Raw genomic sequence first — 13,964 nt, forward strand, 5'->3', positions numbered from 1 at the left:
ACTCAGGCTGCTGACCTAACACCTATACCAGTCCTGAAAAGAACTTTTGTGTACCAAATAGCTAGCGTTTTCTCTGTCCCTACTCCACACAGGATCCTTTCCCTACAGTGACAGAAGAAAGAATGTAAAATGGCCACCGGATCGGGTGTATTTATAGGTTAGGGGGAATGTCCAAGTGTCCATGAGCTGTCATGTCTCAATTGGTTGTCCTGTAACACATGATAAACGTGTCACGAAAGGTTAAAGTTCTTGTATACATTAAACACGTAAGTCCGCCGGGGCGAACGACGGAAAAAGGCGTTCGAACCCGCGGACGGCGAAAGTCGGAAATTCGCCGCGAAACGACCGCCGGGCGAACCGTTCGGCCATCACTACTGTCAATATAAAAGTACATTTCTTTATCCCATTGGGTGCAAAACAGATAAATCAATGAATAAATGTCCAATACTTTTCATATATCAGTACCCAGTTCTGACAGGTGTGTTATAATACATTCAACATACAATATCCCAGCTCCATGTGTTAACCCTTTAAGACTAAAACTCCCCTTATATAATGGGCCTTGACTAAACAAAGACTGAGGTCTAACTGCACTCAAGATCCAGACTCTGCTCTTACGAACACTGTTTTCTTTATTGATGATCCTCTTGCGGCTCATGAAGAATAAAGTAAAAAAAGTAAAAGTAAAGTAAAGGAACAAAGTGTAAAATACTTTCACAAATCCTTTCATAAAAAGAGAGTAAGAACCACACTTAAAAATCAAGTTCACGCACAGCATTCACCAACAGCAAGAGTATAAACCACAGTAAATTGCTGTGCATATTGCATTGCTACACTGATAAAAATGATTCTGTTTGGCTTATAATTTTAACATAAAATTTTGTTAATGTGCATTCTATGCATTAAGATAAAAAGTCTTCTGTGTGCAACAGCCCCCCTATGACTTACCATGAGGCCCATCTCTTTCCAGCGATATCCACGAGTGTCTCGGCCGTCTAAAACTCTACCTCCTGATTGGCTGAGACACAGCAGCAGTGCCATTGGCTCCTGCTGCTGTCAATAAAAGTCAGCCAGCCAATCAGGAGAGAGAGGGGACAGGGCCAGACCAGGGCTCTGTGTCTGAATGGACACAGGGAGCTGTGACTCGGCTTGGGTGCCCCCATAGTGAGCTGCTTGCTGTGGGGGCACTTGATAGGAGGGGCCAGGAGCTCGAGAAGAGGAGGATCTGGGCTGCTCTGTGCAAATACACCACAAAGAGCAGGTAAGTATAATATGTTTGTTATTTTTATAGAAAAAAAACAAAACTTTACAATCATTTTAAGCCCTTGTACACACGGTCGGACATTCCGACAACAAAATCCATAGGATTTTGTCCAACGTATTTTGTCCGAAACCGGTGTTGCATACACACGGTTGGACAAAGTTGTCGGAAAATCCGATCGTTCTGAACGTGATTACGTTATTTAGTTACGACGGGACTACGTTCAGGCTAGTAGCCAATAGCTTTGGTCTAGAAATTTGATCTGAGCATGCGTGGCACTTTGTCCGATTGGAATTCTCTACACACAATCGGACAAAGTCCGATCGGATCCTGTTGTTGGAAAGTTTTATAGTCCAGCTCTAAAACTTTGTCCGTCGGATATTCCGATGGAAACAGTCCAATGGAGCTCACACACAGAGGGATTATCCGACAACGCGGTCCGATCGGACATTTTCCCTCGGAATGTCCGACCGTGTGTACAAGGGCTAACACTGCAAAAATACTTTTTATTTTTTTTATTTTTTTATATGTTTTAATAAGAGACATAAAATACCTCAGCCATATGTTAATATGAACTGATTTGAATGTATTCTCCCCTGAGAAGAGGCAGTTAAGGGGGATACAACCACCTTGTATACATTTATAAACAATCCAAATAGTAAACTTTGTGCAAATGTGTTACTTTAAGGTCATCGCAAATGACGAGGACACTCTGCTTCAGGAGGAAAAGAGGTTTAAAGAGATATTCAGATCCCAGATCTCCTACCAGCAGTTTGGGTTTCATGAGTACCCGAGGCCCTGCCTCATACCCTGAGCCTTAAGCTGCCTTACTGAAATGCGGTCGCCACACGTCTGATTCTAGAAATGGACGAAGCAGTCCTACTGTAACGGGTGCTCTCAGCTCAGGCTTTACTAGCAGCTCTTAAAGTGGAAGTAAACTCCCCAATCGTTTTCTGCCAAGGAAGCTGCCATCTTTGCCTCTGTTTAATCTTCACCTGCTATGGTGCTGCACATGTGATCCGTTATGACACCAGCCATTGGATGGTTTGATAGTTTGGCTGAGAGCACAGCCAATGTGCAGTTAGCATTCCCGGCATGCCTTTTTTTTTTTTTAACTGTTTAAATCGATGGGTTTACTTCCACTTTAAGCAGCATGCAGTGCATATACTGATGGTGCTGATATCAACAGCCTAAAATACTTTTGCCCTCCACCTGAGGTTTTTAATACAGACAAGGCTTTATGGCCCAAACCACCCAGTTATTTTCTGACTTTGACTGCAAAGGCTACAAGTATGCCCCTGTACGTGGCCTGTTAAAATATGTGAGAGCTGTTGTTTCTGCCAAAGAATTTGCAATTTCTTCAAGACAGTCCTGTGATTTTCATAGTCTATACAGACAGTACAGACAGTCACCTCTCGTCCTTCAGCCTGTAACTGGACAATGAAGCAGAGAGCAGTCTTATAAGGTTTTTTCTGTCCTCCTGTCAGCTTGTTCCTTGTCAGCACATGTGTATGCAGTAGATCCTAAGTACGGTCCTTCCCTATTTCCGCTGTTTTGGAAGGGATTACAAGATATTGATATCAGGAAACATTAATTGTATTTAAACCACATCTTACGTTTGTTGTAATGAATACCTAACTGCGTTAAATGTTTTCTTTCAATCTGCCTGTAATTCAGCTTTAAAAACAGATTGTTCTTCCAACTACTGCGCTGTATGTTCTGCGGATTAAATGTCACCTCTGTATGTCTATCTGTACAGCTTGAAAAGACTGCTGCAAAAACAGTTAAGCGGCTTCTACAGTATCACAATGTTCATGTGTCCCCCGGGCCTTCTTGAATAAATACTGTATCAGACATGAGCATGCTCACTGGGAAATAAATGAAAAATGACACAAAGAGGAAAGGTAAAAAATCTGTTTAAAACATAATTCTGGATTTCTCATTACGCTGCCTACTATGGAGATACAAATGGCATTATGCTTTGTTGCACATTTTTACACATGTACACAGGAAATAAAATGTGGGCCTGCACATCCACATTAAAAGAAGGAATGTCAATTTGACCCACTAAGGGCTGTGCTGGAGCCCAAAATCACTCAATAACTGCCATTTTCACAGGGGTTCAGTGGAATGCTTGTGGGAACTTCACATGAAGAGAATGTCTGCTAACATTAGCTCATATGACAGTGTTATATCAATTGCAGGAGACATAATAGGAACTTTACATTCTCCGTTGGAGAAAAAAACAAAAAACCCATAACAATCAAGGCACAGTATTATTTGTACAACATAGCTGCTACTAAATGCTTAAAGTGGAACTCCATTAAAAACCTTTATGCTCCCATTGGCTAGATTTTCCCCAGTTTTCTGTCAAAGTGATTACTAGTTGAAAAAGGAAAAGAGCTAAAGAGGTTCTAACGTTCACCCATTATATCCGAAACAATGAAAAATAGCATGTTTTCTTTGTTTAAAGTGGAACTTTATACATAACAACTTGATAAAAAAAAATAACATTCTTTAGCAAGGAACATACATTCCACTTTAATCCTGTTTTTTCTTGCTGCAGACTGCCATTTTCCTTAAGCCCAAAGCCCCTGAACAACAGTAAATCTTTAATCCCTTGGCGCTGACACCCACCAGCTCTTTAGGGGATTAGAATGCTGGGGGTGGGGTGGAGCTTGTGACCGCTGTGATTGGCTGTCACTGCGGTCACATGATCATAAAACTCCAGATCGCAAGTACCGATCGGGATGCTTTCCGTAAGCCACTGGTCGCTGTGCCGGGAGCGCTCAGGGCACGCGCTTTCGGCACAGCACTGTGGGCACTATTGCATGTAAATATGCGGCTGCTCTGCACCAAGGCCCGGCTGCCGAGAGACCGCGTATTTGGTTTGGCGAAAAGGGGCTAAGCTGTCAGCAGATCGGCCTCTACAAATGCAGCATAGTACCTAACAGAGAGCAAGTGAGCATATGCAGAGCAGGGTGAGACAGTGTATTACTGGATTTGAAATATAGGCACTTGTCTTTAACGTTTTACATAGCTATACCTGTAAAAAAGGCCAGTCTGAAGTGATCTAGCAGGACTTAAATTTCTGATTACAGTTCCGCTTTACAAGAAGTATTCACAAATCTTTATATTGAGTTTATAAATAGTGGGGTTGATTTACTAAAACTGGAGAGTGCAAAATCTGGTGCAGCATAGAAATCAATCAGGTTCCATTTTTTTAATTGAAAGTAAATAGTAGTAAATCAACCCCTGTATTGGCTATGGTGGCCAATACACTTGGATGAGGACTTGTAAAAAAAAACTTTTTTGCACTACTTAGGTATATCTAGGGGCATCCATATGCTGTCTTTGAGAACTTCCTGTCCGCAATGTGTAATGTTACGCATTCATTGTCTAGTACCTACTGTATATACCACCATTATGCTAACGGCCACAAATTTCAAAGTCCAATGAATATCATTAAATGCAATTAATATTTACCTACCTTCCTTTGCGAACTACGTATGTGCCATCTGTCTTCACTTTGTACATCATACTTGTTTCTATGCTTCGTCTTTTCAATATTAACACATTCACAATGATACAAAATTGTATTATTTTTATTTAGAATACAAAAATGGTGCAGGAAAAGTAATGCATATTTGGCTTATTTGGTTTATCACATCAAAAATGATTTAGCTGTCCATCTTAGTCTTTTATTGTCTGTTCCAACCAGCTGAGCCTCCAGATTTTCTCCATACCCAAGTTTATTTTATGAAAGTGTCCAGAAGTGGTACCTTTGGGGCACCAGGATTAAGCTGTGAATATTTTTTAATGGAAAAAACCTATACATGTTAAAGATATGGATGTGTTATTTATTCAGGAGAAGGTATGGATGTGATGGAAAACTATATCCAGCTCAAGGGCCTCTAGCTGAACACTGATTCTGTCTAGAGTAAAATAACAAAATTATTGCATTATAAGGAAGAAATAGATTATAATAGTATTTTGTCTAGCCTCCAATATACAATACAAGGAAGTATTTTAGTGCTTTATAAGATACCCGTAGGTTTTTGTAAGACTGGAGTATAGTCTATCCTTTGTAGTCACATTGCTGTTCATTGCACATGAATTTATGAAGCCTCTTCAATAGGTTAAAAAAAAGTGTCACTAGCAGTTTTCCGATGAAACATATTGCCTACAATAATTCCAATATTTTTCAGGTTTTCAGTTCTGCATTTTCTTGCCTTTGTGACGTGTCACTTTAATAATATGTTTGCCAAAAGGCTCCATGTTTATAGTCTTGTACAGTATGTAGGTAGACACATAAGCCTTCAGTATTCATCCGCAAAGCATTCGTTCCCCATGTGTTCAGCCGCCTCAAGCTCTACACTGGACAGAAAGCGTCTCATGCATTTCTTGCAGTTGTAATCCAGGGTGGTGGTGTAGACTGTTTTCGTGTGCTTTGGATAAACTATGGTGGTGCTCATGAATCTCTGTGGCTTGTTCTTTGGCTGAAAGTGAACTTCAGCTCTGTAGCTGCGCCATGTACAGTTAGGAACGCAGATCACTGTTTGACTGCACGAGGAGACGCCCAGGCCCACAGGCATGTAGATGTTGTCAATAAAGTGCTTTTCAGAATCATATTTCACGGAAGATGTATACCTGGAAAGACAAAATGTAACAGTATTTGAGGATTATGAAAATAATGTGTCATTGACTTTAAAGAACAAAGAGGTTATGTTTAAAGGGAAATATAACCCAGTGTACTTGATAAATATCAGTATTATAAAATGGAAAATTGTTGATTAAAGTGGTTTTAAAGCCTGAAGGTTTTTTACCCCCCTCCCGCCACCTTAATACTTACCCGAGCAAGATACCGATCCAGCGACGTGTACGTATACTGATAACAAGTTCAAACAGGTGCCATTAAAGCTGGCCATACACCTATAGATTATCTGCAGATTTTCTATGGTTAGATGGAAAAAGTGGGAAATTCCTCCATCCACACAGTTTAGCTAACATGGAGAAATCTGTTACACTTTTTCCATCTAACCATAGAAAATCTGCAGATAATCTATAGGTGTATGGCCAGCTTAATACAGGTAATGAGTGGAGGACAGAGGAGCCTCTTAAAGAAGAAGATACAGGTCAGTGAGAGACAGAAATCTTGCTTGTTTGTAGGTGACCAAATACTTATTTTCCACCATAATTAGCAAATAAATTCTTTCCAAATAAGACAATGTAATTGTTTGGATTTGTTTCCACATTTTGTCTCTCATAGTTGAGGTATACCTATGATGACAATTACAGGCCTCTCTCATCTTTTTAAGTGCACAATTTTTTAACTTGCACAATTGGTGGCTGACTAAATACTTTTTTGCCCCACTGTATATATATATATACACACACACACACACCACATATATTGTATGTATGTGTATATATATATATATATATATATATATATATATATATATATATATATATATATATATAGAGAGAGAGAGAGAGAGAGAGAGAGAGAGAGAGAGAGAGAGAGAGAGAGAGAGAGAGAGAGAGAGAGAGAGAGAGAGAGAGAGAGAGAGAGAGAGTGCTTATAAGTTTAAATACCCTGGCTGAATTTATGATTTCTTGCCCATTTTTCGGAGAATATGAATGATAACACAAAAACTTTTCTTTCACTCGTGGGTAGTGTTTGACTGAAGCCATTTATTATCAATCAATTGTGTTTACTCTTTTTAAATCATAATGGCAACAGAAACTACTCAAATGTCCCTGATCAAAAGTTTACATTTCCTGGTGATAACATGCACACAAGTTGACACAAATGAGTTTCAATGGCTATTAAAGGTAACCCTCCTCATCTGTGATCTGTTTGCTTGTAAATTAGTGTGTGTATATAAAAGGTCAATACGTTTCTGGACTCCTGACAGACCCTTGCATCTTTCATCCAGTGCCGCACTTACGTTTTTGGATTCTGAGTCATGGGGAAAGCAAAAAAAATAGTCAAAGGGTCTGTGGGAAAAGGTAGTTGAAATGTATAAAACAGCAAAGGGATATAAAAAGATATCCAAGGAATTGAGAATGCCAATCAGCAGTGCTCAAACTCTAATCAACAAGTGGAAATTGAGGGGATCTGTTGAAACCAAACCACGGTCAGGTAGACCAACTAAAATTTCAGCCACAACTGCCAGGAAAATAGTTGGGGATGCAAAGAAAAACCCATAAATAACTTCAGGTGAAATACAGGACTCTCTGATCTAATGTGGTGTGGCTGTTTTAAGATGCACAATAAGGAGGCACTTAAAGAAAGATGGGCTGCATGGTCGAGTCACCAGAAGAAAGCCATTAATACGCAAATACCACCAAGTATCCAAGAATAACACTCCTAGCAACACAGAAACAAGCCTCAAACCTTCTGGCACAAAGTCATTTGGAGTAAGGAGGCCAAAATGTAGCTTTTTGACCACAACTATAAACGCTTAACTTGGAGAGGAGTCTACAAGGCCTATGATGAAAGGTACACTATTCCTACTGTGAAACACGGAGGTGGATGGCTGATGTTTTGGGAATGTGTGAGCTACAAAGGCACAGGAAATTTGGTAAAAATTTATGGCAAGATGAATGCAGTATGTTATCAAAAAATACTGGAGGAACATTTGCATTTATCAGTCAAGAAGCTGCGCATGGGACGTACTTGGACATTTCAACATGACAATGATCCAAAACACAAGGCCAAGTCGAACTGTCATTGGCTACAGCAGAATAAAGTGAAGGTTCTGGAGTGGTCATCTCCATCCCCTGACCTCAATATCATTGAGCCACTCTGGGGAGATCTCAAACGTGCAGTTCATGCAAGACAGCCCAACAATTTACAGGAACTGGAGGCTTTTTGCCAAGAGGAATGGGCAGCTTTACCATCTGAGAAGGTAGAGCCTCATCCACAAATACCACAACAGACTTCAAGCTGTCGTTGATGTTAAAGGGGGCAATACAGGGCATTAAGAACTGGGGTATGTAAACTTTTGATCAAGGTAATTTGGGTAGTTTTTGTTGCCATTATGATTTAAAAAGAGTAAACACAGTTGACTGATAATAAATGGCTTCAGCCAAACACTAACCATGAGTGAAAGAAACATTTTGGGGTTCTCATTCATATTCTCTGAAAAATGGCCAAGAAATCAAAAATTCTGCAAGGGTATGTAAACTTATGAGTGTGTATATGTGTGTGTGTTTATATATATATATATATATATATATATATATATATATATATATATATATATATATATATATATATATATATATATATATATATATATATATATATTGTTGTTGTTAAAACATCCTAAAATTTCATACAGTGTCTGACATTTCTTTTTTATCAGTTTATATACAGAAAATGTGCCTTCTGCTGACGTAAAAATATTAATAATTTGTATAGATATTTGTTTTAATTATCGTATTAGCTTTTGTTTCGTGAGATTGAATTTATATTACATTGTACTCATAGATAAGGAACCTTTATTATGTTTGCACTCCAAAAACAAAACAGCTTTTTATGAGTTATTTATTCACAGAATTGTAAGGAAGCTTTTACAGGAAATTCTCATGCTAAACATGCATAAGCCTGCCACATGAAACATTCTCTGAGAGATGTTATCTATAGACTTTGTACCTCCTTTGATACACTTACCCTCTGATTTTGGCATAATTGTCTTTTTAGTGCTACTGATGTTTAATCTGATTCAGTAAAGCTGAACTAAAGGCAAGAGGCTCAGTACCTAGTCAGATAGTGTGCTCTTTTACATGCCAAAGCATTTATAAAGCGTAAGCCTTTTTACCTCCACTACAGTAGAAGAAAAGCTTGGTCAAAAACACACCTCCAGCTTGCAGTCTGGACAAAACAAAAAAGAAACAGGACATGCTCTCTCCTCCTGTCAGCATGTTCCATGTAAGCACATGTGCACTTAAGGAGAGTCTGACTAGATTTAAAAGCTAACTCTATCTCTCTCAGTCTGACTCTGGATGTACACAGAAACAGGAGGATTATATAAAGGGCAAATTTGTGTAGTTGCACAAGTAACACTGAGAAATACATTTAATGTGACAAATAAAAAGGAAACCGCTGAAGTTTAAACTGCAGGCACTAAGAACGTTTAACTGCCATGTATGTTCATGTGCCGCCTGTATTCGTGCACAGTCAGAGTCTTTAGATATTACAAGCAACACATTTTTGAACACTGGCAGCCACGTGTTTCAGCTGTGCCTACTGCTATTTAAGTTTCTCCTTGTCAGCCCTGAAAATGGTCTAAGATCTCTCTGCCGTGGATATTACTGCCCAATAAAACCTATAAACCGCATGTAATCAAGAGACAAAAAGTCCAAATCAAAGTCCAAATCAAAGTCCAAATCAAGTCTACAAAATGTCCAAATACAGCATATAACCTGGTTCCAAATACAACACATAGCCTGGTTCCAAATACAACACACACTGTAGCCTGGTTCCAAGTATATCACATAGCCTGTAGTTTGAATCACCATGCACCTTCAAGTGCCTGGTTGCTACCACCAAAGCAAACTATTCTCATACTGGGAATTTTCTCCCTTTTGTAAATGCTTTTATGTTTAGTTATTTAAAATGTAAATAAGTGTTATTTTTCTTCATTCCACTCCATGTGGTAATTCTTTATAAATACCAATTGTACCAATCAGATCTAGTACCAGTTGTAAACCACCATTGGTAAGCAACCCAAATGTAAATAAGTGTTATTTTTCTTCATTCCACTCCATGTGGTAATTCTTTATAAATACCAATTGTACCAATCAGATCTAGTACCAGTTGTAAACCACCATTGGTAAGCAACCCACACAGTGGATAATACTGCTGTAATACAATAGAATGAGTAATAGAGGAAAAAGGCCTACAACAGACCTTTTTTGGTCATGACTCCTTGCCAGAACTGAACCAGCCGATGCCATCTGACATTCAGCCCATGTGTACTAGGCTTTAGTGTAAAGCTGATATCTCTTACAAGGTAATGGTTCCTACATATCCTACATTACAGAACCATCAGGCAGGTTGCTACTAGGGATGAGCCGAACACCCCCCGGTTCGGTTCGCACCAGAACTTTCGAACGGACCCCAAATTCGAACGAACTTTAGAACCCCATTGACGTCTATGGGACTCGAACGTTCGAAATTAAAAGTGCTAATTTTAACGGCTAATATGCAAGATACTGTCCTAAAAAGGGTTTGGGGACCTGGCTCTTGCCCCAGGGGACATGGGTCAATGCCTAAAATGTTTTTAAAAATGGCCATTTTGGCGGGAGCACTGATTTCAATGATGATTAAAGTGAAAAAAAAGTGAAATATTCCTTTAAATATGGTGCCTGGGGGGTTTCTGTAGTATGCCTGTGAAGTGCCACTTGTTTCCCGTGTTTAGAACAGTCCCTGCACAAAATGACATTAAACAGAAATAACATCATTGAAAACTGCTTGCGGTTTTAATGTTATATCTGGTTCCTGCAATATGGTTGAAAACCTTTGAGAAAAATGGCATGGGTAGCCCTCCCTGCCCGTTACCAGCCCCTTTGGGTCTTGTACGCATATCAAGGGGAACCCTGTACCCATATTAAAAAAAGGAAATGCGTGTGGCCCCCAGGCCCTATATACTCAGAACAGCAGTATACAGGCAGTGCAAACAAGACAGGGACTGTGTAGGTAGTTTGTAATTTTCAACTGGTACATTTTTAAAGTGTAGCTCCAGTCAAAAAAACTATTTTTAAGCTTTTTGGAAAACATAGGGAAGGGTTATCACCCCTGTATAATTAGTTTTGTCGTCCATCTTTTTTCATCTCACTTACTGTTGTCTCCTTCCGTTTGCAAGTAGGAGATGTTTGTAAGTTGGATGTTTGAAAGTAGGGGCCTGCCCTATATGCTCTGCAGAAATGGCGGAACAAGGTGTTGGTTTTGCCACAACATTGTAAGCCCTTAAAGTGACTCTTGTTGGGCGCTGGAGCGCCCTGCTGTCAACGATTATATCAAGAATTGTAATTACATGCCATTGTTGAACAGTGGTAGAAAAATTGACCTTTGGTGGTTGTGGTGCTGGTGCCACAACACTATAAGTCCTCACAGTTACTCTGGGTGGGCACAGGAACGGGCCCTCCTGTGAAATATTATATCAAGAATTGTAATTACATGTCCCTGTTAAACAGGGGCAGAAAAATTGGGCCTTAGGCACTGGTGCTGGTGCCACCACACTGCAACCTCTCCCATATACTCTAGTTTTATTGCAGGAATTAGCCCTGCTGCAAAGCATTGCATCAAAAATTGTACTTAAACGTCCCTGTTAAACAGGGGCAGAAAAATTGGGCCTTAGGCACTGGTGCTGGTGCCACAACACTGCAACCTCTCCCATATACTCTAGTTTTATTGCAGGAATTAGCCCTTCTGCAAAGCATTGCATCAAAAATTGTACTTAAACGCCCCTGTTAAACAGGGGCAGAAAAATTGGGCCTTAGGCACTGGTGCTGGTGCCACCACACTGCAACCTCTCCCATATACTCTAGTTTTATTGCAGGAATTAGCCCTGCTGCAAAGCATTGCATCAAAAATTGTACTTAAACGCCCCTGTTAAACAGGGGCAGAAAAATTGGGCCTTAGGCACTGGTGCTGGTGCCACGACACTGCAACCTCTCCCATATACTCTAGTTTTATTGCAGGAATTAGCCCTGCTGCAAAGCATTGCATCAAAAATTGTACTTAAACGCCCCTGTTAAACAGGGGCAGAAAAATTGGGCTAATGGCATCACCCAGAACCAGAAATGTTCTTCCAACATATCAGCGGAGGAGGAAGAGGATAGACAATCAACATAACAGGACAGTCACTCAGCATCAGCATAGGCAGTCTTGAAGGGATGTGATATTTCAAAAAAAAATATTCGGTTACATCAGCTTCAGGTGCTTGGTAGCTTTGGGTGATCCAAGACTGATTCATCTTGATGAAGGTCAGTCGATCAACTGATTTGGTGGCCAGGCGCACCCTGTGATCGGTAACAAAGCCACCAGCAGCACTGAAGGTGCGTTCCGAAATAACGCTGGATGCAGGACAGGCCAGTAGCTCAATTGCATACTGTGCAAGCTATGGCCAGTGATCCATCCTCAAGACCCAGTAAGCCAGAGGATTTTCAGTGGGAAAGGTGTCCAAGTCTGACCTTGCCCCTAGGTATTCCTGCACCATGTAAATCAGACGCTGGCGATGGTTGCTGGAACCGATCATACCTTGGGGCTGCGGACTAAAAAATTGCCTGAAAGCATCAGTCAGACGGCCACCTTCTCCACCGCTCCTTCTGACCGATGCCTCAGCAACACGTTGTCCAGGACCAGGAGTTTGTAAACTCCCAGTCTCTGGGAACGCGTTGCACAGACCTTTCTGCAAGGCCTCCCGGAGATGTCTCATCCTCTGCTCCCTCTGCGATGGCAAGATAAGGTCGGCAACCTTACCCTTGTACCGTGGATCAAGGAGAGTGGCCAGCCAGTAATGGTCCCTCTCCTTGATCCGAAGAATACGAAGATCCTTCCGCAGGCTTTGCAGGATCAGGGAGGCCATGCAGCGTAGGTTAGCTGAGGCATTCGGTCCGGAGTCCTCTGGGTCACTAAGGGCAACATGATCCGCAGCTACCTCCTCCCAGCCACGTACAAGTCCACGTGTTTCTTGGGACTGTAAATCATCCCTACAAGACTGCTGCTGCTGCTGATGCTGAGTGCCAGCCTCCACCTCCATGCTGACACAATCATCCTCCTCCTCCTCTTTCTCCTCCTCATCCTCTTCCTGTGTGATGGGTGGCACAGCAGGAACACTGTCTGGATAAAGGGGGTCTTGAGAGGCAAGGAAGTCCTCCTCTTCCTGCCTCTGTTCTGCCTCAAGTGCCCTGTCCATTATTCCACGCAGCGTATGCTCCAAGAGGTGGACAAGAGGTACAGTGTCACTGATGCATGCTCACTGCTCACCATCCTTGTGGCCTCCTCAAACGGTGACAGGACAGTGCATGCATCCCTGATCATGCCCCACTGGCGTGGTAAGAAAAAACCGAGCTCCCCTGACCCTGTCCAGGTGCCGTAGTCGCACAGGTACTCATTGATGGCCCTCTGCTGCGTGTGCAGCCGCTGCAGCATGGCCAACGTTGAGTTCCACCTGGTGGGCATGTCACATATAAGGCGGTTCTTGGGCAGGTTCAACTCCTTTTGGAGCTCAGCCAGCCGAGCACAGGCATTAAATGATCGGCGGAAATGCACACAGACTTTCCTGGCCTGCTTCAGTACATCCTGTAAGCCGGGGTACCTGCCCAAGAACCGCTGCACCACCAGTTTAAGGACGTGAGCTACACAGGGCACATGGGTCAGTTGTCCCTGTCGGAGGGCGGAGAGGAGGTTGGTGCCATTGTCACAAACCACCATTCCTGGCTTAAGCTGGTGTGGCGTCAACCACCTCTCGGCCTGCCCCTGCAGAGCTGACAAAACATCCGCCCCAGTGTGGCTCCTGTCCCCCATGCCTGCTGGACCATGAGTCAGCGGTAATATGCACCTTACCGCTGACCGCCCTGTCCAGCGAGGCAAGGACATTGCCTTCCACATGCCGGTAGAGAGCCGGAATCGCCTTCCGTGAGAAAAAGTGGCGTTTGGGGACCTGCCACTGAGGAACCGCACATT

The 13,964-nt window shown here is 41.7% G+C and overlaps 1 protein-coding gene across 2 annotated transcripts in view; it reads right to left on the bottom strand.

Annotated features, from left to right (window-relative positions):
• Nucleotides 1-4,850: 4,850 nt before the first annotated feature.
• Nucleotides 4,851-13,964, bottom strand: part of RFLNB (refilin B) — a 39,474-nt gene continuing 30,360 nt past the window's right edge. For both annotated transcript variants that reach the window (XM_077482248.1, XM_077482249.1), the window contains exon 3: nt 4,851-5,911. In XM_077482248.1, coding sequence (XP_077338374.1) covers nt 5,581-5,911 — 331 coding nt within the window. In that variant the 3' untranslated portion in view covers nt 4,851-5,580. The remainder of the gene's footprint in view (nt 5,912-13,964) is intronic.

This window comes from Lithobates pipiens, unplaced genomic scaffold (genome assembly GCF_037356315.1).
Source record: "Lithobates pipiens isolate NorthernLeopardFrog02 unplaced genomic scaffold, aLitPip1_a1.2 Scaffold_16, whole genome shotgun sequence".
Lineage (NCBI taxonomy): Eukaryota > Metazoa > Chordata > Amphibia > Anura > Ranidae > Lithobates > Lithobates pipiens.